General features: G+C 38.0%; 2 protein-coding genes and 1 pseudogene across 2 annotated transcripts in view; all 3 read left to right on the top strand.

The window, feature by feature from the left end:
- The first annotated feature begins 480 nt into the window (after positions 1 to 480).
- On the top strand, positions 481 to 14,856 carry IFI44L (interferon induced protein 44 like). The gene is given in 11 exon segments (XM_007458704.1): positions 481 to 570; positions 572 to 749; positions 752 to 933; positions 935 to 962; positions 1,488 to 1,536; positions 2,255 to 2,450; positions 8,694 to 8,823; positions 8,826 to 8,845; positions 10,754 to 10,925; positions 14,274 to 14,374; positions 14,686 to 14,856. Coding segments are annotated over 11 exon segments (1,317 nt in total).
- Positions 3,064 to 5,459, top strand: LOC103085992 (chromodomain Y-like protein; annotated as a pseudogene).
- A 4,454-nt stretch (positions 14,857 to 19,310) lies between the features above and the next one.
- Positions 19,311 to 25,955, top strand: part of LOC103087924 (interferon-induced protein 44) — a 15,610-nt gene continuing 8,965 nt past the window's right edge. Inside the window, 3 exon segments of the mRNA XM_007458726.1 lie at positions 19,311 to 19,360; positions 21,445 to 21,476; positions 21,479 to 21,889. Coding sequence (XP_007458788.1) covers positions 19,311 to 19,360; positions 21,445 to 21,476; positions 21,479 to 21,889 — 493 coding nt within the window.

The raw sequence follows: 25,955 nt of genomic DNA, 5'->3' as shown, positions 1-25,955 counted from the left end.
TGTGGCTGCTTTTGCCTTACATTGGCAAAGTTGAGTCATTGTGGTAGAGACCTTATGACCCACTTAGCCTAAAATTTTTACTATCTGTTATTAAGAAAAAGTGTGCTGATCCCTGTTCTAATTCATGAATTTTTCTCTATTTTTTAATCCAGTTTGTTTATTTTTTCTACTGACCTTAAAAAATTAATGATATTTTAAATATTTAAATTATCTATTTTTTCATATCTACCTATATTTTTTATATATATATGCATATATATGTATATATGTGTATGTATTGTGTATTTTATATATATGTGTGTATATATATATATATACACACACACATATATATATACATATCTTTATAATCCAAATCCAAATAACATGCTTTAAGTGGGCGAGAGGAAAAAATAACTCACTGGAACTAGTATAGCAGAAACCACAATGCTATACTACTCTCTCAAACTATTAATTTTTTTTCTCACTAGATACAGAGCAATGGCAGTGACAACCACACTGACATGGAATGAGGAAAAGTATCTGCAAAAGCTGCTTGGAAATGTTTCTTTGAGACTTCTTTATAAGTCTAAGTGTCCACGGAAACAGAATTAGAAATATGCATAATAGGTGCATTCGTCAGGGATCCACTATAACAATGATTTACCGTCCCAAGAATATTTTTGGTATCTTTATGCTTGGGCATTATCCTGAAATGTCTGAAAGTTTTAGACAGCCAAATACTTCCTTCTGTCTTTCATTTCAAAAGAATAAACAATGGAAATGATGGCTGCATTTTTAAATTCAACATCGGAAATTAGTGATAACCAACTGGTATTTCAGTTCTCTATTTCTCCCTATCAGTATTTGTCTCTGGATTTATACAATAGAATCATTGTTATACCTAAACTTTTTGTGGAAAAATTAGGACTAAAAACTGACAGGCTCCTGATTTTTGGAATGTGAAGTTTTTCAAGTGGAAGGTATGTTAAATTAGAAAATCCTACATTCTGGTTCTAGTCTTTGTGTTTGGTAGGTCATAATTAATCTACGTGAACAAGGAAAAAGGAGATAGACAATTGAATTTCATGCCACAAAATTTTTTATAAGCTCAAAAATGAAACCTGGAAGGCCTAAAGGTTATGGGGTTATTACACAGAAAGAATAGGCAGCTTTGATCAAAGTAAGTTGAGAAGTGTGAGTGAAGAGATGGAGATGGAGATGGAGAGAGAGAAAGGGTGGGGGGAAGGCCTCAGTATTTTGACAATTGACACCTATGGGGTCAGCTTGAGGACCTCTAGGCATAATTATATGAGTTTGCAGAGTGACAATGTACAAAGAAGAAAATTTTAGCTACTCTTCATCTTGTTATGCTGCCGACCCTAGCTCCTAACCCAACAGCTCAGCTGGGTTATGCAAGAAGACTCAATACCCTATTTAGAAGGTAGACTTGGCCACACTAAACCAGACAAGTTTAAACATTATTATGCTATGTTTATTTCCTTTAGGAATTAAGGATGATGCAGGCTACATAAACAGGATAATAAGAGCCACACAGTAAGTTAGTTTCTTGGACTATCTATTACTCACCAACTGTATAAATGGCACCGACAAATAGTAAAATTAAAAACTGTATCACTTGGAGTGATAGAAATCGGTTATAGTGTTCCTGACATAATGTGTTCAAGACAATTTAGAACAGAAACAAAAACAAAACCACTACCAACTGAAACTTTTAAGATCCACCTGATGACAATTTGACTTCATGTTTCACTTTGGCCCTGTTACATTCAAAGTTTCCCAGACAGAGTCGAGATGACCATTTTAGATAATTCCTCTGAATCCTTTCCTTGAGAATAAAGTTTTTGGGGAACCTCGAAAAATTTTAAAAACAAAGTCCCTTCTCCCCAGTTTATAGATAAACACCTGCATTGCATATATTTTATTTTTATTTCTCCTTAATATAACCTTTTTACTGAAAATTCATCTTCAGTGTTCCTGTTATTTCTTATTAGATTTATATGGTCTAAGGCTAATAGTTTAGCAATGATTTGGTTGCTGGCTAATGTTTAACTTAGTCAGATATAGATAAGTGCAGTTTCTTCAAGCACAAAATGTATAACCTTAGACCCTTTCAAGTCATATGATAGCTGTTAATATCAAAATAATAAGTAAGCATTAAACCATACTTTTCAGAGGGAAGAAAAGCACCAGGAGAATTGTATTCTTCCTTATGGAAATGTGCCTGTTGTATTTAACTACTTCATTTTTACAGGCACAGAAATAGTCTCCTAGCAGACCTCAGAGCCTACAGGCCCTATGCAGACTTGGTTTCAGAAATTCGTATTCTCTTGTTGGGTCCAGTGGGGTTCGGAAAGTCCAGTTTTTTCAATTCAGTGAAGTCCATTTTCCAAGGCCATTTGACTCACCAAGCCATAGTGGGGTCTGATGTCACCAGCATTACTGAACAGGTAAGTTATTTCAGGATTTCCTGAGAATTTTGTTTTATGGATTACAATTATTATTTTATAAGAAATAACCATGAGAAGCAAAACAGTGATTAAAACCTTCACAGGGGTAAATCAATCTATCAATACTCCTATAAAGACTATCTTACTTGTAAATAAATAGATTTAAGGAAATAAGTATAATACTAACACCATTTTTAAAAATGTTACCTGAAAGACCTACCAATTACAGTGCAATATTTATCTAGAAACTTCCATTCTGTGCTTGTCAATGTTATCATACAAACAAAAAGAATAAAGGGAATTAATAGAAAAGTTCATAATCAAGCTGTGTTTTTCTATGTTTGCTACAGTCTAATATTGTTATCTTCTGATTGGGAATATGTTGTATGTTGTCAATGCATAATTTAGCATAAGACAGCAATAGCTCATTTTAGTTTTGTGTCACATTCAATAACTGAAAGCATTTTCTAGGACTTTCAAGAATCACATCTTACTTTTTGATGTTGGCTATATTCTATCCACTTGAGTGGCTTTATTATGATACATCAGCCTAGCCTTAGGAGCCAAGGCAAGATACCACAACAGCAAATCAGTACATTAAGCATTGACTGAAATGTTTATGTTTGCTAAATACTGTGTTGCAATAGAGACCAAAGTACAAATAATACTTGGTCCCTTTACTGAGGAATCTCAGGGACCAATGCAGGTAATAAACAAATAAGTAGTATTCAATGTGATAGATGCTATAATAGCGGTACTCATCAGGACAGAATTTCTCTGCCTTCTTTTTACGTTGAAAACTCCAAAGGCATTGCTTTAAGAGAAGATATAAGTCCTGAATTCCAAATAGAATGCAAATACTATATACACTGAAGGAAAACAGGACAGAGTATTTTGTGAAGGAAATGGAATATTTTATTGCTCAGACCCTTCTTTCTGAAGAACTGAAGTAAAGGAAACAGGTTAATGGTTAATGGCACTATGAATGTACCTATTGATCTTGAAATTTTATAATGTACTTTAAGTATCTAACTCTAATGCTTCATGTAATTCCTTTCATGTTGAGGTACCAGTAAACCCCATTCACTTAGATCAAAATCTCCAGTGGGACTGCTCCTAGGCATTTCATGGAGCAATGGGAGCTTTGACTCCATCACAAATTACAATAGGTTGAGATTCTTGGGAGAACTGAATAAGTGATTGGTTGGGCTGTTGAGCAGGGAAAGAAAATAACCTCTAATTTAAGATATTAGTCATTGTTCTGCCGAGATGTGGCATGGCTTTAACTCCTGATCTGAAGAGTCTTGTCTTGAGTGGTACAGACTGTCGAATACCAGTCGTTCGGATAAATTTGGAAAAGGAGTAAACTCGTGTATATTGGTCTCCACTAACTCACATCAGGTTGAAAGGATCGTTGACAAAAGAAAAAACAAAAAAACGGAAGACAGAATATTTGGTTCGGTGGACGGGCTACGACAGTGAGGATGACACCTCGGAGCTGGAGCAGCACCTGGTGAACCGAGAGGAGTATATCCACAATTTTAACAGGCTCCACACCAAGAAGCAGAAGGAGGGCACCTTCACCAGAACCAATCGGACCTCCCTGAACAATGCCAGGAAACAGTTTTCCAGACCCACCAACAGTATCTTTTCCAAGGCCTCTCCTAAATCACTAGCGGTCGGCAAAGAGCACGAGCCCAAGAACAGCCCGCTGTTTGCCGCCAGCCAGAAGTGCAGGAAGAACCCAGCCCCGTCCCTCTCGAACCGGAAGATCATGGACCTGGCCACGGCAGGTATAAAGATCCTCGTGCCCAAGAGCCCTATCAAAAGCAGGACTGCGGGGGACGGCTTTCAGAACGAGCGCCCCGAGAAACTGGACCCTGCCGAGCAAGGGCAGGAGGACATGGTGGCGCTGGAGGTGGCGGCCACAAAGCCGGTTGGGGCTCTGCCGGGCCCCGGCGCCGAGCGGCCGCGGATGTGGGGGCCGGTCCGGGATACACCCGCTGGTGCCTCAGGTGTCCAGCCCCCTGACCGCGGCCACGACCACGGGGCTAGCTGTGAAGGGGAAAGGTTCCTCCCCGTTCACGGACGCGCTGACGGCCAACAAGACCACCAACCTGCAGACGTCGGTCACACGAGTGACAGCCGGGAGGAGGAAATTCATCGACGACGGACGAGACCAGCCCTTCGACCAGCGGCAGTGAGGCAGACGGAAAGCACCTACAGGTACAGGGACATCGTCGTCCGGAAGCAGGAAGGCTTCACCCACATCCTGCTGTCCACGAAGTCGTCCGAGAACAACTCACTCAACCCAGAGGTGAGGACGGAAGTGCAGAGCGCCCAGAGCACGGCCGCCGCCGAGACAGCAAGCCTGTGCTGCTCGGTGGCCTGGGCAGCATCTTCTGCTGCAGCCTCGATTTCATCTACTTCATCCGGGGGCGCCTGACCGACGACCGGAAGAGGGAGAGCACGAAGATGGCCGAGGCCTTCAGAAACTTCCCGAATTCTTTCATTCAGTTTAAGAAGCCTATCATTGCAGCCGTAAACAGCCCAGCCATTGGACGAGGAGAGTCCATACTGCCTCTCTGTGATGTGGTTTGGGTCAATGAAAAGTCTCGGTTCCAAACACCCGATACTATCTTCTGACAGAGGCCAGATGGCTGTACCACAGTTATGTTTCCCAAGGTAGTGGGAGGAGCATGTGCGAATGAAACGCTGCTCAGCAGGCGGAAGCTGATGGCGCAGGCGGCGTGCGGCAAAGGCCTGGGCCCCCAGGTGTTCTGGCTGGGGATGTCCTTCACCCGGGAAGTCATGGTCCGCCTTAAGGAGCTCGCCTCCTGCAACCCAGTTGTGCTCGTGGGATCCAAGGCCCTCGAGCGCTGCAGCAGGAAGCTGGAGCTGGAGCAGGCCAACGAGCGGGAGTGCGAGGTGCTGAAGCAGATCTGGGGCTCGGCCCAGGGCGTGGACTCCATGCTCAAGTACCTGCAGAGGAAAATCGACGAGCTCTGATGGCCAGGCTGCCCCCAGACGACCCTGGAATCGCATGGCGCAGGGCGGCTGGGGCTCCCCGGGGCCTGGACCCACCCTCACAGCCTGAAACACGTTCACTTGGCACTCACGCTTGGAAGCAGGACTTGAAATGGACAAGCAATTAATTACCAAGGAGTTTCTAAGTACTGTAACTTTAAAATAAATAACTACAAAGCTCCTTTGCCCAAACGTCATTATTTTATACTTAATACACACACAAGTATAAAAGTATAATGGAGAGCTCTGGGCTGCTCTTTGAGGCTCTAATTTTTGTTATCTTTGGCTGGGACTGTATAAAAAAGAAGTTTGTTTTCCTGGTTTGGGTGTCAGAAAAGGCTGGAATAATGTTTGTTTTCCTTGTTTTTTCCCGTCTAGAAAACAGAATCTAAAGAGGTGTTAGCCAGCCTTGCCTCCCCTGACCCAAATAGAAATATAGAAAAATCTGAGGCATGCCCTTGTCTCCAAGGAGGTACAAAACCTCAGAGATGGAAAATTCTAAATCAGTAGGAAGTCTTATCTTTCAGGATAAGTATTTCTGATTAAACACCCACTGATGAACATACGCCCAGACTAAAACGCACGTAGGAGTCACGCTGAGAAGTCAATTGATTCTCCCTTTTTTAAAAAAATATGTCCGATTCTTACCCAGTTGACAGGAAGAAACCACTTTCTCTAGGGGAAAGATTGTTTTGCTGTATTAGTGAATCACTGAATAGCGGTAAGTATGATATCTAAGTTATAAGTTAGTGGGTTTATAATTAGTTTTTTCTGACCCTTTTGAAAAATAACTACATAAGTGCTTCTTGTTGCTGGGTGAAAACTACTACTTTATATACAGTTTTGGTTTTCTATTTGCAGATATGATTGATGTATTACACCAAAAATAAAAGTATTTTTATGTTTATAAAGTGTAATTTTTAGGTTCACTTAGAATATATTTTATTTAATAAGTTAAAATTCTTTTGGCACACTATTAAATGCAGAAACTCCTTTTTAAGAGAAAGAACTACCTTATATTGACGTTTAATGTTCTTGGTCTCTGCTTTCATGTCAACACAATATACCAAGTACAGATTGCTGTCTGAAGAGTGCCATGTGTAAACACCCACATTCCTGCCAGGAGTGGGGACTGATTCCTGATTCCAGATGTCTACCATTCAGTAGGCTTCTGAGCTTGCAATCGTATGGAATGTATGAAGAATGAAATAAAATCAAAACCTTATTTTATACAGTTTTGACATTTATACTTAAAAGTGACCACCTCCTGGTTTCGGAGAACTGTACAGTGTGTAAATCTGCCTTTACCTTGGATTGGTTGGTGCAGTAATTTTGCATCTCTGGGACCTACTTTTTTCGTTCAGTAGTTTGAACTATATATAAAATGTACAGTCAGTAAATTTTTTATAGAATAAATATTCAGCTGTGAAAACTGGTTAAATGAAACTAATATTTCTTAACATATTTGAAAACAAACAAACAAAAACACAAATTACAGTAGGCTACGGGGGAATCTCCACTTTCTTGTTTAGAGTGGGAGAATGGTGACTATTGTCTGGTGTCTCTGAGAAGTCCTTTTCTTTGTGATTCTTCCCAAATCTTCCATAGTTGTGTCTATGTTGGAAGTGTATTTGACCAATAAATAAAATTTTTTCAGAGTTTTCCTGAAAAATAGTCTTGGGATCAGTTTGAGTGTGTCTAGAAAAGAAGCTTTTTTAAAATAGTGCTTCTTAAAATGAGGTTTGTGGACTCCTGAGAGTCCCTGAAACTCTTTTAGGGGATCTGTGAACTTAAAACTGTTTTTAAAACACTAAGATGCTTTTTTGCTCTTTCTAGTGTATTAACATTTGAACTGATCAAACAAATATAATTTGTTATATGCACCTTAGCATGAATCAAGCAATGGCACCAAACACTACTACAGTCACTGTAATCTTCCCTACCACTGAGTTTGCAGTAAAAACAAACAAAATGCCAGTTTCACTTAAGAATTTCCTTGATGAATCAGTAAAGATTATTGATTTTATTTAAACTCAACTTTTAAATGCACATCATTTAAAAATTTTGTGTGATGAAATGGGAAGTGCATATAAAGTGCTCCTAATGCATGTCAAAATATGGTGGTTGTCTAGCAAGGGCACTAGTGCAATTGACTTGTAAGCTGAACTTTTCTCATGTAACATTTTTGATTGAAAAGGCAACTGAAAGACTTGCTGATTCATACTTGGGTATTGGTAGACATTTTTGGGGAAAATGCACGAAATGAGCCTGTCACTTCAAGGACAAAAACTCACAGTGTTTGTTACCAAAGATAAAATTTGAGCTTTTAAGAAAAAATTAGAATGTTGGGAAACTTGTATCCACCACTTTGAGACTGAAAACTTAAGAACTTAAAAACTTATCTAATGAGATTGATGATGGTATTAACAAATATGATGTTTTAATATTGTACAATGAAATGTGCCAATATTTGGGCCATCCAGATAAGCCAGTGAACCAATATTTTCAAATGACCAATGCGTCAGGTTACAAAATCATGGATGGATGAAAGATATATTCAATGTGTAAGATAGATCAATGAACTTAATGTAATAGTATGAAAACATCACAGATTTCACATTGCAGCTAATCTTTGAGAAAATATCACTTGTTCAGCTTTGATGTATTATTAATGAGGAATGTCCATAATTCTCTGAAAGCTGTTAAATTAAACAGTCCCTCCTTGCCTACTACATGTATGGGTGAGGGCAGATTTTTTTCATATACTTCAACCAAAACAGTATATCACAACAGATTGAATGCAGAGGCAAATATGAGAATCCAGCTGTTTTCTATTAATTTAGACATTAAAGAGAATTGCAAAAAGTAAATCAATCCCACTCTTTTCTATAATTTTTTTGGAAAATAATTTTGTTTGTAAAATTGATAATTAGGTTAACATGTAACAGGTTCATAATTGTATTTTTAAATGATTTAAGAAGTATTAAAAATTTTTTGTTTTAATTTCTAGTATGTTACATGTCAATAGATATAACTCACACAAATAAAATAACTTTGGGACCCTCAATAATTTTTAAGAGTCTAAGTTGATCCTGAGACCAAAATGTTTGAGGACCACAGTTTAAAAATATTAACCAGTTTCCATTTTTCCTATTTTCATGTCTTGAAGGCTAGTTGAAGAATGAACTTTTGTACTTGATGTGTTTTGTTTTACAGTATAGGATATATTCTATTAAAGATGGGAAAGATGGTAAATCTCTGCCATTTATGTTGTGTGACTCCATTGGGCTGGATGAGAAAGAGGGAGTAGGCTTATGTGTGGCTGACATACCCCACATCTTAAAAGGCTGGTGCCAGACAGATATCAGGTAAGAATCCTTCAATGTTTAAAACATTTCAAATCACTTTCGTCAATGCTTTTCATTGACTTTTTACCCCAGGCAGTTTCAATTGTCATAAAGTTGTTTTAACACCAACCAATACTACTGTACTTTAATAAGTATTCATGTAAGGAAAGTAGATAACAGCTCTTATTTTCTATAGCATTAAGAAATATAGCCAAAAGGCAAGATTCTACTCATACAGGTTCCAGGAAAAGTTCAGGAGGAATTGTGTTTATATCATTCTTTACAATGATGTAAAATAGTAGGAAAGTAGTAGTATAATCTCTTTTTTTTTTTTTTTTTTTTTTTTGTGTGGTACGCGGGCCTCTCACTGTTGTGGCCTCTCCCGTTGCGGAGCACAGGCTCCGGACGCGCAGGCTCAGCGGCCATGGCTCCCGGGCCCAGCTGCTCTGCGGCATGTGGGATCATCCCGGACCAGGGCACGAACCCGTGTCACCTGCATCGGCAGGCGGACTCTCAACCACTGGGCCACCAGGGAAGCCCTAATCTCTTGAACTTTAATAATCACTTAGGTAAAATATTGAAACAACCACTTTTTGTTGAAGTGTGATGTTATACTGAAAGTAATCAGGCTTCACTACTTAAATACTTAGATTCAAATGTTGGCTCTGCCACCAATTAGGTGTGTACCCATAAGCAAGTTACATACTTGTCTCTGTAAGTCTTAGTTTTTTCGTGTGTGTGTGAAATGTAGATAATGCTAATCTCACAGGTGGCTAAGAAGATTAAATGAGAAGATGTACTCTAAGTTCTCAAAAAGTTAACCATTATTATCACCTTTCTTTTAGGCATAATAAAATCAGCCTCAGTTTCTAAGCAGTGACTTCCTTTGCCTCTCAATTGTGCTTGATTGGAAACCTTAACTATGCACTTATTTATTTTAAAACTGTTGATTAAAAACCTAATTTGTGTCAGATACTACGCTAGTTTTGAATATGAACATAATCCTATCCTCAAGAAGCTCACAACCTAAAAAGACATAAAGATACAGGGCGGAGGAGCAGGGTAGAGAAATGGGAGAAATCATGGACATATGAGCACCTTCATTTTTTACAGCACAGAGTCAATCAATTCAGTCCAACATTGAAACATATAGTTAAAAAAATAATGAACCCAGCCTTGTATTATGTTTTGTAATTATTTTCTTAACCCTGGAAAGATTATTGTCTTGTGGTAAGGAGATGTTAATTTAAAATTTGGTATTTTTTTCACTTTAGTTTCTTTTTCTTCTGTAAAATTAAAAGAAATTATAGTGTTTTAGTTTAAATGGCATTTTCAATATATATATATATATATTTTTTTTTTTTTTCCTTGCGTTATGCGGGCCTCTCACTGTTGTGGCCTCTCCCATTTGCGGAGCACAGGCTCCGGACGCGCAGGCTCAGCGGCCATGGCTCACGGGCCCAGCCGCTCCGCGGCATGTGGGATCTTCCCGAAACGGGGCACGAACCCGCGTCTCCTGCATCGGCAGGCGGACTCTCAAGCACTGCGCCACCAGGGAAGCCCTTCAATATATTTTTCTCTTGCCTTTTCTCTCAGTCCATTTAAGTATGCAAGAGTTTTGAAATTAGGTTTAAAAAAAACCATTATTTGTACTTTTCTGAAATATTTCCATTATGGATAATTAAGTTATAATCACCATTTTTGCCAAAGCAATGGAGTGTGTTGTTTTATAAAAAAGACATAATGGTGCCATGCTAACAATGGAGAGGAAGCATGAAAGGGGTGCTAATAACTAATCTGGGGAAGGAGTATTGGGGGGAAGGGAAGATTTTGGGTTGGAGGTTGGTGGTGGGCATGTTTGAAACACGAATTGTATCTGAAAGAATTCAGCAGAGACTCTCTAAATGTTACCTTATGTTTCTATAACAGTTTAGTCCCCATAAATCAATTACACACATGCATCCTACTTCCATCACCTCTCCATCACTGAAAGACAGGATTCACTGTGTGGCTTATGTCTTTGATATCAACTCTATTGACAATCTCTCCTCTAAAATGGTGGCAAAGTTCAAACAAGTTCAGAAAGAAATATTAAACTGCGGTGAGTCTCATTGTACTTATTAAAATATTTTTACTTGGAAATAATGCTATATTCACAGGAAACTGCAAAAAGAGTACAGCAAGGTCCCATGCCCCCTTCATCCAATTTCCCGAGCCCTGGGTTAGTTGGTGGCAACAGCAGATGGAGATCATCCAAAGGCTTTACTGAAAGCAGGACCCTAAATCCTAGTCTTCATTCCTTAAAGATTAGAAAGGCCATAGTTTTTTTTGTCATGTGTGATTTTCCTGTGACTAGATAGGGGAGTCACCTCCCCACATTATGTGACTAGACCAGAAATATTAAAACCGGGAGATATAACACTCTTATAATGTGTGGTAGAGCTTTGTCATTTTGTCACATGTGTAGATTCGTGTAACCGCCACTACAATCAAGATACAGAGCTACTCTATCACCACAAGGTCTTTGTCATGGTATCCCCCAATCCTCACCATCCATAGTTTTTGGCAGCAACTAATCTCTCCTCCATCTCCATACTTTTGTCATTTTGAGAATGTTGTACAAATGGAATCCAAAATTATGTCTGATTTGAGACTGGCTTTTTTCACTCAGCCTAATATCCTTTGAATTCCATCGAAGTTGTTGTGTATATCAATTGTTCATTCCTTTTTATTGTTGAGTAGTAATCCATGGTATAGATATTCCACAGTTGTTTTAACCATTCTTTATCAAAGGACATTTTGATTACTTCTGGGTTTTGGCTATTGCAAATAAAGCTCCTTTGAATATTAGTGTGCAGGTTTTTGTGTGGACATAAGTTGTCATTCTTCTGTGATAATTCCCCGAAATTGTGATTGTTGGGTCCTATGCTAAGTGTGTGTCTAATTTTTTAAGAAACCACCAAACCACTCTTCAGAATTACTGCACATTTTATATTTTAACAATATATGAGAGATCTAGTTTCTCTGTATTCTTGCTAGTGTTTGCCATTATTGCTATTTTTAAAAAATTTAACTCTTCTAATAGGTGTATAGTGATAGCTCATCATGGTCTTAATTTGCATTGCCCTAATGATGAATTACATTGAACATCTTTTAATGTACTTATCTGTTTGTATGTGTCTTCCTCAGGGAAATATCTCTTCAGGTGTTTGACCTATTTTCTATTCGGACACTTTGGTTTTTTACTGTTGAGTTTTAAGAGATCCATAAATTCTAGATATGAGTCAATTATCAGATATATGGTTTGCAAATAGTTTCTCCCAGTTCTCAGTTGTCTTTTCATTATCTTAACAGAAACTTTCACAAAACTAAATTTTATAAAATTTGGTGAACTCCAATTTATCAGTTTTTTCTTTTAAGGATCATGCTTTTCATTTTGTGTCTAAAATCTCTTACCAAGCTTTAAGTCCCCCAATTTTTTCTTTGTTTTCTTCTAAAAGTTTTATAGTCTTATTTTTTACATTTGAATATATGATTAATTCTGAATCACTTTTTGTGTAAGATGTGAGGTATAGGTCAAGGTTTATTTTATTTTATTTTGCCTATAGATATTCAATTGATCTAGCACCACTTGTTGAAAAGATTATCATCGCTCCATTGTATTGCTTTTGCACTGCTGTCAAAAATTCATTGTCCTTGCTTTTGTGCATCTATTTCTGGGTTATGTATTCTGTTCCCTTGATCTATGTGTTCATTCTTCTACCAACACCACACAGTCTTTATAACTGTAGCTATATAATAATAAAAATGTAGGTCTTAAAGTGGGTAAAATAATTCTTCCCATGTTATTCTTATTTGTCAAAATTGTTTTAGCTATTCTAGTACCTTTAACTTTCCATGGGAATTTTAGAATTACCTTGTCTATTTCTACAAAAAAATCTTGGTGAGATATTGATAGTTTGTTAGCTCTATGAAGATTTTTTGTTGAATCTTAGGATTTCATGCCATCTCAGATGGGGACAATTTTATGTCTTCCTTTTCAATTTGTATGTGTTTTATTTCCTTTGCTTGTCTTACTGTCCTGGCTAGGACTTCCGATTATTATGTTGAATAATAGTGGTGAGAACAGATACCCTTGCCTTGTTTCTGATCTTAGGAGGAAAGTATCCAGTGTTTCACCACTATGATGTCAACTATGGGTTTTTAATAATAGTTCTTTATTAAGTTGAGGAAGTTCTTCTTTATTCCTACTTCTCCAGGAGTTTTTTCTTTTTTAATCATGAATGAGTGTTGAATTTTGCCAAATGGTTTTTCTCCATAAATTGATATGATCATGGGAGTTTTTTCCTCTTTAGCTTGTTTGTGTCATGGATTATACTGACTGAATTTGAATCTTAAGCCAACTTTGTCTCTTTAGGAAAAAAAACCCATGTGTTCATCGTGCATAATTCTTTTTATGTATTGCTGAATCCTGTATGATAATATTTTATTAAGAATTTTTGCATCTATATTTATGAGGAATATTGGTCTGTAGTTGGGTTTTTTATTTATTTATTTTTAAAATTTCTGCGGTCTTTGTCAGGTTTTGGTCTCAGGGTAATATTGGTGTTATAAGATGGGTTGGGAAGTGTTCCTTCCTCTTTCATTTTCTGGAAGAGATTGTGTAGAGCTGGTATTAATTTCTTTTTCAATGTCTGGTAGAATTCTCCAGTAAAGCCATCTGGGCCTGAAGATTTCTTTTTCAGGAGTTTTTAAAACCACAAATTCAATTTAAAAATAGTTTTAGAGTTATTTAAATTATATATTTCATATTAGATGAGTTGTGGTAGTTTGCAGTGTGTAGTTTTAGTCTATTTCTTCTAAGTTGTCAAATTTATGCATGTAGAGTTGTTTGTAGTATTTTCTTATTCTTTTTATGTCTTTGGGGTTTGTAGGGATATCCCCTCTGTCCTTCCTGGAGAAGCAGTTATTAGTAAAGCAGAACTTTGATTCGGTTAGGAGCTGAGTGTGATTTACTCATCTGATCTCTGCGGTTTGAGGGAAAAGGCAAGAGATCCTTAGTAGAACTGTGAAATCAGTGTACTTTGCTTTTATAAATGCTCACACACAACCCTCCTCACTTTCTCTTTCTTGGGGTTCTTCTGTAGTCTTCAAGATTCAGCAACCACTTTTGCCCCCTGGACACTTTAAAACACACTATTTGAATGGGATAGTAGCTGATTGCAACTTAGTGTGAATTTAATTGCATTTAGAAATGATCTCTCACTTTGGAAGGAATCATTTCTCCTGTTAGAAGAAGTTCAAGTCCCATATTGAGATTTCTTGGGGATATTGCATTCTCCTGATCTCAAATTTACATTACAGAGTACTGTTTTCACACATATTTAATTACCTTGTTAACACACTGCTGTTTATGATATAAAATAACGGATTTATCTATTTGATATAGGTGTAGCACATGTAGCATTGCTTACTAAAGTGAATAATTGCTATGCAGTTCTTCAAGACAACTTCTTAAAGATGAATAAATCTATGATTTCTAAAAGCCAGGTAAGGAATACTTTTTGCAACTAGATAGTATTCTAATAGTGTTGTACTGTGTGTGTGTGTGTGTGTGTGTGTGTGTGTGTGTGTGTGTGTGTGTGTGTGTGCGCTCACACTACATATTCACGGGTAAATGAAGAAATGGATCAATTGCCTGGTTGATTCAAGTTTATACCCCACTTTAAAATAATGATCTGAATTATAATTATATTCAGAAAATACTTTATTAAGCCATTGCTTTTTCTGTTTCTTGAATTATATTTAAATCAGTCAAATTTCAGATATAAGACCTGCTTATTAAATTGATTTTTCCACATATACAGAATGCCAACAAGATGCTAGGCATTCCTCTTTCTAATATCTTGTTGGTTGAAAATTATGCTTCAGAGCGGGAGATGGATCCTTTAAAGGACATTTTGATCCTCTCTGCACTGAAGCAGATGTTCCGGGCTGCAGATGACTTCTTAGAGGATTTGCCTCTTGAGTAAACAGGTGATCTGGCCCCGTTCTGCTCCTCTCACAAGCTTTTGGAAAAACTCTAAGCTATACCTCAGTTGGATGGCTGGTACCCATCTGCCTGTTCTAGCCCTGACGGCCATGTTACAATATGTGCTTTGTTTTCACTCTTTTTATGTTTTGTTTTCAGATGCAATTGTGGGAATGTTCCAGCTCTGCACGCGACATCAGTGCCTTGATTCAGGCACATGGCCCAAACCAGGGTTGCTGACAGCCTCTTTGAGACTCTGCTTCTATTCATGTTTTACCTTCTGTCTCTGACAACATCTAACTGATGGTTCCTTCTAGGATCAGTCACACCTCAAGTGCAAAGGCCAACCTTGAGCAGTGGTGGGCCAACATACGCTCTATTGCAAACCACCCTTTGTATTTCTGCACTATTTACAATTTAATTTATATGACACCTTTCTAAATCTCCTCAGCAAAATTAACTATTCCCTTATTATTTATCCATAACACTTAATTTAAAACTCTATGGAAGTACTAATCACATTGAGTATAAACTGGTTACCTAGTTATCTGCTTTTCTAAATAAATTGTGAGTCTTTTACGAAACAGAGTTTGGATTTTACTTATCTTTGTATTCACAGAAATTAGCATAGTGCCTGGCAGGGAGCAAGCATACCTGCTATTAAGCATCTCTCTCAACCTCCCCAGAGTGATACCATGTATTTAAAATTTTCTCCTTATAGAGGAGAAGAGAGGGAGAGAATGAAATGCTGGAGATAAATAAAGGAGGGAGAATATTTCACTTATCTCTGGATGACAATATGATTTAAGTTAATTAAAAAGAACAAGTATTTCTAAAGGACTTACATTTTGTTTCTGTAAAAAAAAGCTTTTTCCTCTAATGAACCCATGCCTGATTTTCATTAACTGAATTCCAAACCATCCTAGCCATGTTCCCAAAGTAGAGTGATCAAATATGTTTACTAGTGCAAGTCAATAACACAGTTGTCTTATACAGGTGCTCCCAAATGATTCTAAAGTTCTCAGGGTAGCTGAAAAAGTTAGGGCTATTAATAAAGACAGAAAAAGAATTCCAGAAAATAGGTTTCAGGGTTTTTTTTTTCCTCTCTTTTTTCTCTTAACTCTCTTCTTCAAATTTCTAAGTCTTTTTCAAGTGAATATGCTCTGGCTCAATAGTTATTTATATTAAAGCAGTCTAATTTACTTATAATCAGAATTATTATCTTTTTTTTGGGAAGTCCTGGGTATTACAAGGGCAAGAATTCCTTAGGGATAGTTAAGGAAAAAGGAATATTTCCTAAAGCAAAGCTGTAGGTGAAGCTGTGCTCAAATGAATGTCCAGGAGCCGTGATTCAATGAAAGAGAGGGATGGGATATTTAAAAAAGATCTAGGAATAGAAAGGTCATAAATATTGAGGAAGCGAGCCCAAAGTAGATATTGGGAACAAAATTAGAGTGGCAGCCAGGATGGTTATGCTGTGTATGTAGGATGCAACAGGTCCAAAAAGTAAGGTATGTTTTCTCTATGTAATCCAGGGAGAAAAACAAGCCATGGCCGTTGTTGGTTGGGAAAGACTGAAGGTGATTGAAGACCCACCATTGTTTTCACCTACTATAGGGCCATAGCTCATCCTTCTTCAAGGTGGAGTCAGCAAAAATCTGGGCAGAGGAAAGTTTTGCTAGATGTAAAGTTAGATTCAAGGTAGAACTTCTTTACTCTATTTGAAGGGGTAGCATGGAATACCCTTATGAGGGAGATGGAGACACTGAAAAGAAGAGAAGTAATGGAATGATCAAGAGAGATAAACAATGAGGGACTGTCCAGGTGAACCAACATTGTTTGAGAGTACAAATATTGAGGCTAAGTTTTTCTTTTTGTTCTGTAAAGGTGTTAGATTAATGATGTCACAATTCTGAATCCTCAGGCCGTACACTACTTTGGGAACACTTAAACCTCCAATAGAGCTAAATGTATATTTGGAGTTTAGGTTGGAAAAGATTGGTGAGGGGAGCTTCAAAAAGGGATAAACTTCTCTTTTATCTGAGAGAGAACCTTCCCTGACATTGTGGATTCTGCCAATCTTTCTCTACCATCCTGGGAGATAGTGGGACTCACCACTTTGCTACGTTTTAGAGGCCATGCAGGATTTTGGAATAATTTGCAATTCATCTAGATGTACAGTCCAGCCCAAATCATTAAAATATTTATTAGTAAAATAGTGCTAAGGGACACAGTAGATGAAACATAAGTGTGGTGTCAAGTAGAATATCATCTTAAAGTGAGAGGGATGTTGTAGAGACAGTTTTGCTAGAAACTTTGCACTGTGAGTGGATGGGTGAGTGGGTTGGGTTGTGGCCTTAAAAAGTGACTGTTTCTTAACCTACGTGTCCATCAACAGTTGAATGGATAAAGAAAATTGAATATTATTAAGCCATAAAAAGAAGGAAGTCCTGCCATTTTAAACAAAATGGCATATGCTAAAAGAAATAAGTCAGATAGGAAAGACAAATACTGTATGACATCACTTATATGTGGAACCTAACAAAGCTGGACTCATAGAAACAGTGGAATGGTGGTTGCCAGGGGCTGAGAGGTGGGGGAAATGGGGAGATGTTGGTTAAAGGGTACAAATTTCCAGCTGTAAGGCGAATAAGTTCTGAGAATCTGATGTACAGCAAGGTGACTATAGTTAACAATACAGTATCATATACTTGAAAGTTGCTTAGCAAGTAGTTCTTAAATGTTCTCACCACACATACAAAAAGTGTAATGATTTGAGGTGATGGATGTGTTAACTAACCTTACTGTGGTAATCATTTCACAATATATATGTTTATTAAAGCATCATGTTGAACACCTTAAACTTACATAATGTTATATATCAATTATATCTTGATAAAGCTTGAAAAAAAGTAAAAAACCAAAGTGTTTCTTTCTGACAGAAATTGGTAACATTGTACAAATTCACCCAGTATCTACCTTAATGAGAGGGGTAATTATGGTGGGTGATGTGTAAGGCTGTGTTTTCTTTAGAAAACTAATCTTAAAGATTATCATATTGCTTCTTCATAAAAAAGGCAGCTTCATAACTAATTTCACAAAATTGATTGGGGGACTCAAGTAAGTCTCAGGTTCTATAGAGACCAGCTGATGAGTAATCATCTTGTAGGGACAAAATTCCATCTGATGCTAAAGTAGCCACTTGATAGCAAGGCCGATCAAAGTCTTTAGGTGTTCCTAAAAGCTGTGGGAATTTGGATGTCCCCAAATCCCAATCCTAATGTGACGAGTGTCTGGGCCGATTTATGGAGAAGGGTAGATCAAGTACATCTGATTTTTGCCATCAATCTAAGCAAGATGGAATCTTGACTACCAGTTGCAAACCACTGCAAAAATTTTTTTCTGGTGTTGAAGAAAATTCAGGGCACTGGGGTCAGCCAGACAATAGTTTGGATAATAGCCAATATCCAGCTGCACGCCCCTCACATGGATAGATTCAAGCTATTCCAGGCCCCAGGGAAGAAATGTCAGTGTAAGCAAAACTGCAAGTATGGGTTGCAGGAATTGGGATGGGGTGGGGAAAAGACTAACAAGCTGTGCTCAGTGGTGGGTAGATCATTATAGTTTTTAAAGTTTTTTAAACAATTGATTTCTTTGGAATATTTCATGATAACTCCAATCTGACATCAATAAAAAATGCAAAACAATCCCATACATTTAAGCCTTTGAGCTCATTTGTCTTCCATTTTGGTGTTATATTGTGAAAGTAATTCACATGTGAATGGACCACTACAGTTTAAATAAGCATACTAAAATATATACAGTTATGGTATTCTGAGTGTATCAGACCCTGTTCTGCCTGATAGGCAATCGGTGGTTCTATTCCCAGTGCAGGTTTATAGGGGGGGATTGTCAAATCCCCATGACTGAAGAGTCCAGGGAGAAAAGGAAGTAGCTCATCTGCATGGTAGGACTTTAGATATTTCAAATGGGCAGCACATGAAGCTAGATAACTTCTTAAAATAGCAACTTTTATGTATTTTTTTGTACTTCCCTGTGTATAGTTTGTCCCTCATTTCCCAGAGTCACTCACGTTGTCTTCTTAAGAATTAAGATTATTTAAACCAGGGGGTGAAAAAAAACTGAAACAGTGTTCAGATTTTTTTTAAGTTTCATAGTAGACCCTTGGGAGTCCAGGCCATGAAAGGATCTGAACACAGAATTTATAGAATTGCTATGTATTAAAAAGGTAATAGAGGGACGCAGTTCTGTAGAAACTATAAGGTAGTCTCCCATCCTGGGAAGAAAGAGGGAAGAGAAATTGTCCATAACTCTGGTGGAAGAATGAAAGAAAGAGAAACAAAATTGAAGGGACCAAGAGGAAGTGTGTGGTACACAAAGGGGGAATTCTCAGTACCATGTGAGCAGTTACGACACTGACTGGAAGCCAGGGCAATGTGTCCAAAGTCTTCATCCCCATTTGAAGAAGCCCCACACTTCACAAGGTAAAGAAGAAATGTTACCTGATGGTCTTGTCAATGTGGCCTGTGGGCCTTTCATTAATAATGGACTGACTGTCATCTGTAGACTATCCAACAGAAGGACACACCTCTGTTCTGAAATTTAGCTGGCTGAGACTGTCTGAATAGTAGGAGCATATCTGCTTTATAAAGACCTGAGACACTCAGAATACTCCCAACATATAAGGTTGACCCTTGATGCTAAAAGGACCAGTGGGAGTATGCAAAGGGGGACACCAACACAGGTTTTTGGATGGGACCTATCATACCTCTGAGCTCATATACAGCATCTATGTCTTCCAAAGGCTCAAGGAAAGGAAAGCTGGGAATATCAATTTCTTGAAGGAACTGGTTCATTCAAATGACATAATTTATGAGCAAGGGCTACCTAAGTTATTGGGTTATTTGTATGTGTTGGGAGTGGGGAGGTAGGGGGCAGGTTTGAAACTACATCTTGATAAATGCCAATTCTACAGTATCTCTTAAAAGAATTGGGGTAAGTGCTGACTACCAAATGATCTCTCCTCCCATCTCCATGTCTTGTTTCTTTATCATTAAGGAGCTAAGCCTTACTTATTTCAGTTCCATTGATGATACAAGGAATGTGTCAAATATTACCATAAGATTCCTAGCTTTCTAACCGAGCTGACAGCTGTTTTCCAGGTGATGTTAGACCCTCTGGCTCCAGTCTGAGTTCTTAAGGCAGTCTTCAAAATGGAAGAAGAGAAGATCTTCTGCTCTTTTGAGCCTTTCAGGGAGCAGTGGAACCTGACCATAGAAAGAATTCAGGCGGTGATGACACTGTGTTTAACCCTTGCTGATCTCTGCAAACCTTTTGTTTTACCCAGTGTTCTCTGCTTGAGGCTGCTCCTCCCATCATAGCTTTTCAGAAACCTTCTCATGTTTCTTTGCTGGAGTCAGCTTTAAAGTCTTCCTTAACACCAGCAGCATATAAAGCAGTGGACGCTGATGCACTAAGACCCTCAGGATTGGCCAATTTGGCAAGAGACCCTCTCCACTGACCATGAAAATAGGGAAATGGAACTGCTCACCCTTGAAGACTCACTGAGACCAGCGTGGGAGACTTCCCTCCCTGTTGCTAGCATGGACCACAGCGTCACTCAGCTCTGCAGAGTCAGCTTCTCTGCAGGTTCACTTCTTTATTTGCAGCGGAGCTACGTTCTTTAGCACTTTCCAGCATTTCCCTAGCAGGAGATAGGCGCCACTACCTAAATGCCCTCTCCCCATAGTAAGACAAGACCATCCCTCAAATTCCCAGCTCCTGAGGAAGAGAGTGAGTCTTTCCAGATGTATAAATGGAGGAGGTGCGGAAGGGAATAGTTCCACCATTTGATGCAGCTGATCACTTCCCTACTTTTCTGGCTTTTCACTGTTGTGGTCCTCTCACTGTTGTGGCCTCTCCCGTTGCGGAGCACAGGCTCCGCACGCGCAGGCTCAGTGGCCATGGCTCACAGGCCCAGCCGCTCCGCGGCATGTGGGATCCTCCCGGACCGGGGCACGAACCCGTGTCCCCTGCAGCGGCACGTGGACTCTCAACCACTGCGCCACCAAGGAAGCCCCAATATTATTTTTATATGACTTTGCAATCTAAAATTAGCTGGATTCCTTTATGCTTGCTCACTGGAGGGAAATGGGCACACTGCCAACTGGGCTGGGCCACACTGAGTTTCAGTTTCCTTTTGTCTGAGTCTCAGAAGCCTCAAGGTTGCTGAGAAATTTTCTGCTCCCACTTTGCGCCTGCCTACCTGTCCAGAGAGAGCAACTACTCTCAGCTTCAGCCCTTGTATAGATCCTCCAAACAGGTAAATGAATTGCTGCTTTCCACGTTTCCCAGCCTCTTGCAAACAAGTCTTTTTAGTTTTTAATTTAAAAGGTAATTATTTAGAATGCAAAACTAGCTAATGACTTTTCTTGCTATCTATTCACCCTCCGTTTACTCATTTCATTTGTAATGTAAAGTAAATAAAAGGCATAAATGCAAACTTCGTGGCAGTACATATTATCTGTTTTGCAATATTTAATGGAAAATGGATTTGATTTTCCACCAGATTGAGAAGTATAGCAATGACAACTTGTTTGACGTGATGCAAGAAAAAAAGCTGAAAGATTATTTTGGAGAAAAGCAGTTTAGCCTTCCCTATAAGGCCAGTGTCTATGAATTCTCTAGTGAAAGTTTGCTTCAGAGATGCTCTAAACAAGGACCCACTATAACAGTGATTTATAGTGAAGATCACATTGTTGGGGCATATGTGCAAAAGAGCTACCCAGAAGACTATTTCATTATCCTTTTTGCCTTTCAAGAGACTGCAATTTCAGAATGCAAAATAGGGCCATGTCAACTATCTATGTTGTTTTGTGAAAGTGATAGAAATTCTGAATTCAATATAAAACTAGAGAAAAAAGAGGTGGCTATTAGCATAAATACAATGGACAAACTTGGACTACCTCAATGTTGTATTTCCTTCCAGGAATGTGAAGTTTTTCAATGTGAAGGTAGGTTTAACTAGATAGCGCTATATAGAGTTCTCTTTATGTTTGGAGGGTTCTAGCTGACTCATTCCTGTAAGGAACAATAACTTTTATACTTGTCCTTATCTCCAGGTGGCCCAGACTGAAACCTGGCCACAAATTGTGTTCTACAACACAACCATGGTCAAAAGTAGAATATACAGAGTTTTCTGTGGAGTGTGGGGAACAGGTGGGGAGGAAGCGGGAGTGTGAAAGGAAGAGAGAGAGAGAGAGAGAGAGAGAGAGAGAGAGAGAGGGCACAGAAAGCAAACTTGAAGATTATGAGACTGTCAAAAAGAAACCAGAGCTTGAACTTCTTTTGACTGGTAGTCAATCCTTTCTGCTGCAGTTTCCTGTTATATCCATTATATCAAAAGACCAAAGTTAATTTACCTAATTTTCTTCTAAAGGACACTTAAATTATTTCTTATATTTGCTGTTATAAACAATGCTCCTGTAATACCAGTATGCATATAACTGTGCACAAAAATACTTCTCTGTGGTAACTTCCTGGTAGTGGAATTGCTGTTTAAGAATTATGTACATTTGCATTTCGATAGATCCCTTTCAAAAGCTTCAGCTGTCTGCGCTACCCCCAGGAGTGTTATGGAAATGATTCTTTCCCTGTATCCTTGCCAGTCTTTGCTATTATCAATACTTAGAATCTTCACGAATTTGATGGTCAAAAGATGGTTTCTCATTTTATTTTTTGCTCATCTCTGATTGTTAATGAGTCTATGTGTATTGGTTATTTATATTTCTTCTATGAAATACTTGTTTATATCTATCCACTTAAAAGAAGGGCTCCTGGGAGTAGCATTCCCAGAGCATTTGTGTTTCCAAACTAATTGTGGTTTTTATACTTAAATGACTAGCAGAGTACATAATTCATGGATCACATTTTATTCTGGGGGATACTGTAATGTTTCCACAGCTTTGGTGTTACTGTGGAAAACCTTAGGCCAGATTTATTTACTTGCAGTATTTTTTTATTGTTTCTCTTTGAGTGATTTGATCTTTCTTCTGGCTGCCCCAAACAGCTTAAAGCTTTTTGTTGCTGTTGAAGCCTGATAAATTTACATGGATGCATCATGATGTTGACACTAACTGATCAGTTAAGTAAACTTTTTATTGAAGTATAACATATAAACAGAAATGCACAATTGATCAGTGTACCAACTGACAAACTTTTATAAATTGGACACAGTCATGCAACCAGTACTCGGATGAAGAAATAGATTATTACCATCGTTTCAGAAGACTCCTTTATGACTCCTCTCAGTTATTACTAACCAAAGGTAACGATTATTCTGGCTCATAGTAACATTAATTAATACTTATTATTTTTCAATTTTATATAACTGGAACTATACCAAAGTGTGTGTTCTTCTGTCTGGCCTCTTTCATTCAATATTATGTGTGAGAAGTTGGGCTAATACAATGGATTGGATTATAAAATCAGACCTCTGCAAATCAGATGTCTTACCTAGTATCAAGTTTTACTAACAATTTCAAGAATAAAAGCTATCAAAAATCTCAGAGAAGTCAGGAAGAGTACTAAGATATTCTGTGTGGCTCCTAATTTTTTCCTTCCCGTATTAGACATATGTTTTCTGGCTAAGAACAGAAGGCAGCGTTTTTAAATGAAGTTTGTGGGCCACCTTACATATTGAAGAGTGGTTAGATTATGGAACATTTATTATGCCAGTGATATGGGCTCCCAAATTATGATTAAGGCATGTTGAAGCCCTAACCTCCAGTGTGAGTATACATGGAGACAGGGTCTCTAGGAAGTAATTAAGGTTAAATGAGGTCATAAGAATGGGACCTTAATCTGATAGGGATAAAGTAAGTTTCCATATAAGAAAGGACACCAGGGAGCTTTTTCCCTCTCCCCACGAATCCACAAGAAAAGGACTTGCGAGCACACAGCAAGATGGTAGCCACCTTCCTACAAGCCAAGAGGAAAGGCCTCAGAATGAAACCTGCTTTGCCCACACCTGGATCTTGGACTTAGCCTCCAGAATGCGAGAAATAAATTTCTGTTGTTTAAGCCACCCAGTCCATGGTAATATGTACAGCAGCCTGAGTAGACTGAGACAATCAGCTTATGTGACATTCTAGGAAGACATGCCTCATAAATCCATAAAATCTGGATTTATTTACTGTAAGTAATTCTTAGCCAGGAACATCCTGTCAAAGACATTCAAGAGATAAGTACTCTCCTTGTAGCAAATATCATTAGTTTATTTCCCAGAAGACAAGGTTATTAGCATATTTATAAGAAAATTAGTCCCAGTCACTTTCTTTTTTCTTTCCCTGGTAAAGTCAGTGAATGTATCCCAGGCCAGCTATTTTAACTTATAACTCCCTAGTGATTCATCCATAGTATTATATGTAGTAGTAATATTTTCCTTTTAATTTTTATATAATATTCCATTGTAATGATTCCATCACACTTAAAAAATATCAAATTACTTTTGGTGACTATTTGGGTTTTCCAGTTTGGAGCTACCACAAATAATACTGCTATAAATATTCTTCTGCGTGTCTTTTGGTTCATGTATATACATAATTTTTTGAAGAGTATAAGTATGAAATTTCTGGGTCATTGGGTATGTGTATTTTCAGTTTCAGTAGATACTGATAAAGTTTTCCAACACTGTCATACCATCCCACTACCACAAGCAGTGTATGAGACTTTCTGTCACTCTAAATCTTTCCCCAAACCTTTTATCACTGGTTTTACAATATGTAGCCATTCTGGTATGTGACCCGTGGTGTGACATTTTGTGAATTTGTCTTTCTTTGATTAGACTAGTTAGTAATTTATTTATTTCATATTTAAAATTAATTAATTACTATATTAATTTATCCCTTTTTTCAATTTATGAATTTGTCTTTGTATTTTTGTTATTAATATATTCTTATATTTCTAAGGTTTGTTCCCCTCTATTCTTTTCTATTTCTTTCCTTCTTTCCTGTTATTCATGAAAGGTACTTTTATCCCAAGATTGATATGAAGCATTTATATTGTTGTTATTTCCTATATATTTACTCTTGTGATTTTTAATTTCCTTTTGGATGTTAAAGTATCTAAAACGTGATTTGTAAAATCCTAATACGTTGCCCTTCTCTTTGTTTACACTTGTTCTTTTCCAGTTTTATTATATTGCAGTCATTGAATGCAGTTCTTCACTATTTCTACTTTTGCTAATTTAAAGAGGCTTTCTTTGTAACCATACATACAGCTATATTTATAAATGTTCCACACAGTATTATTTTTTTTATTGTTTAGAGAATTACCAGCATCACTACACCTAATCCTTTCAGTTTTAAATCCACCATAGAAGAGTATCTCTTTCCGGGGCTTCCCTGGTGGTGCAGTGGTTAAGAATCTGCCTGCCAATGCAAGGGACACGTGTTCGAGCCCTGGCCCAGGGAGATCCCACATGCCGTGGAGCAGCTAAGCTCATGCGCCACAACTACTGAGCCTGTGCTCAAGAGCCCGCAAGCCACAACTACTGAGTCCACATGCCACAGCTACTGAAGCCTGTGTGACTAGAGCCTGTGCTCCGCAACAAGAGAAGCCACCACAATGAGAAGCCTGTGCACCGCAATGAAGAGTAGCCCCCACTCACCGCAACTAGAGAAAGCCTGCACACAGCAAGGGTGACCAAACACAGCCAAAAATTAAAAAAAAACAAAAATAAATAAATAAATAAATTTATTTATTTTAAAAAAAGATTATATCTTTCCAAGAAACAAAAGAATTCTGGGCCTGAGTCTAATTGGTTCAAATGAAGACCTAAGCCCACCCCTGAACCACTCACTGTGCTCTGATTGGCTATGCACAAGTACTACATTCTTTTCTCTACCAAGAAGAAAATCAATTGGATTGGAAGTTCCAGGAAGCCCAGTTGTTGATAGTAGGTTTTGGAGAAAATCTGGTGCCTGTGGTTTTTTTATTTGTGTGTCCTTGCTCATTATCCCTTTCAGACCTATTGGATTTATGGAGGAGAAAATATTTTAGAGTGTTTCCAGTCTTTCC

This window comes from Lipotes vexillifer, unplaced genomic scaffold (genome assembly GCF_000442215.2).
Source record: "Lipotes vexillifer unplaced genomic scaffold, Lipotes_vexillifer_v1.1 scaffold419, whole genome shotgun sequence".
Lineage (NCBI taxonomy): Eukaryota > Metazoa > Chordata > Mammalia > Artiodactyla > Lipotidae > Lipotes > Lipotes vexillifer.
This window is presented reverse-complemented; position numbering and strand designations above follow the sequence as displayed.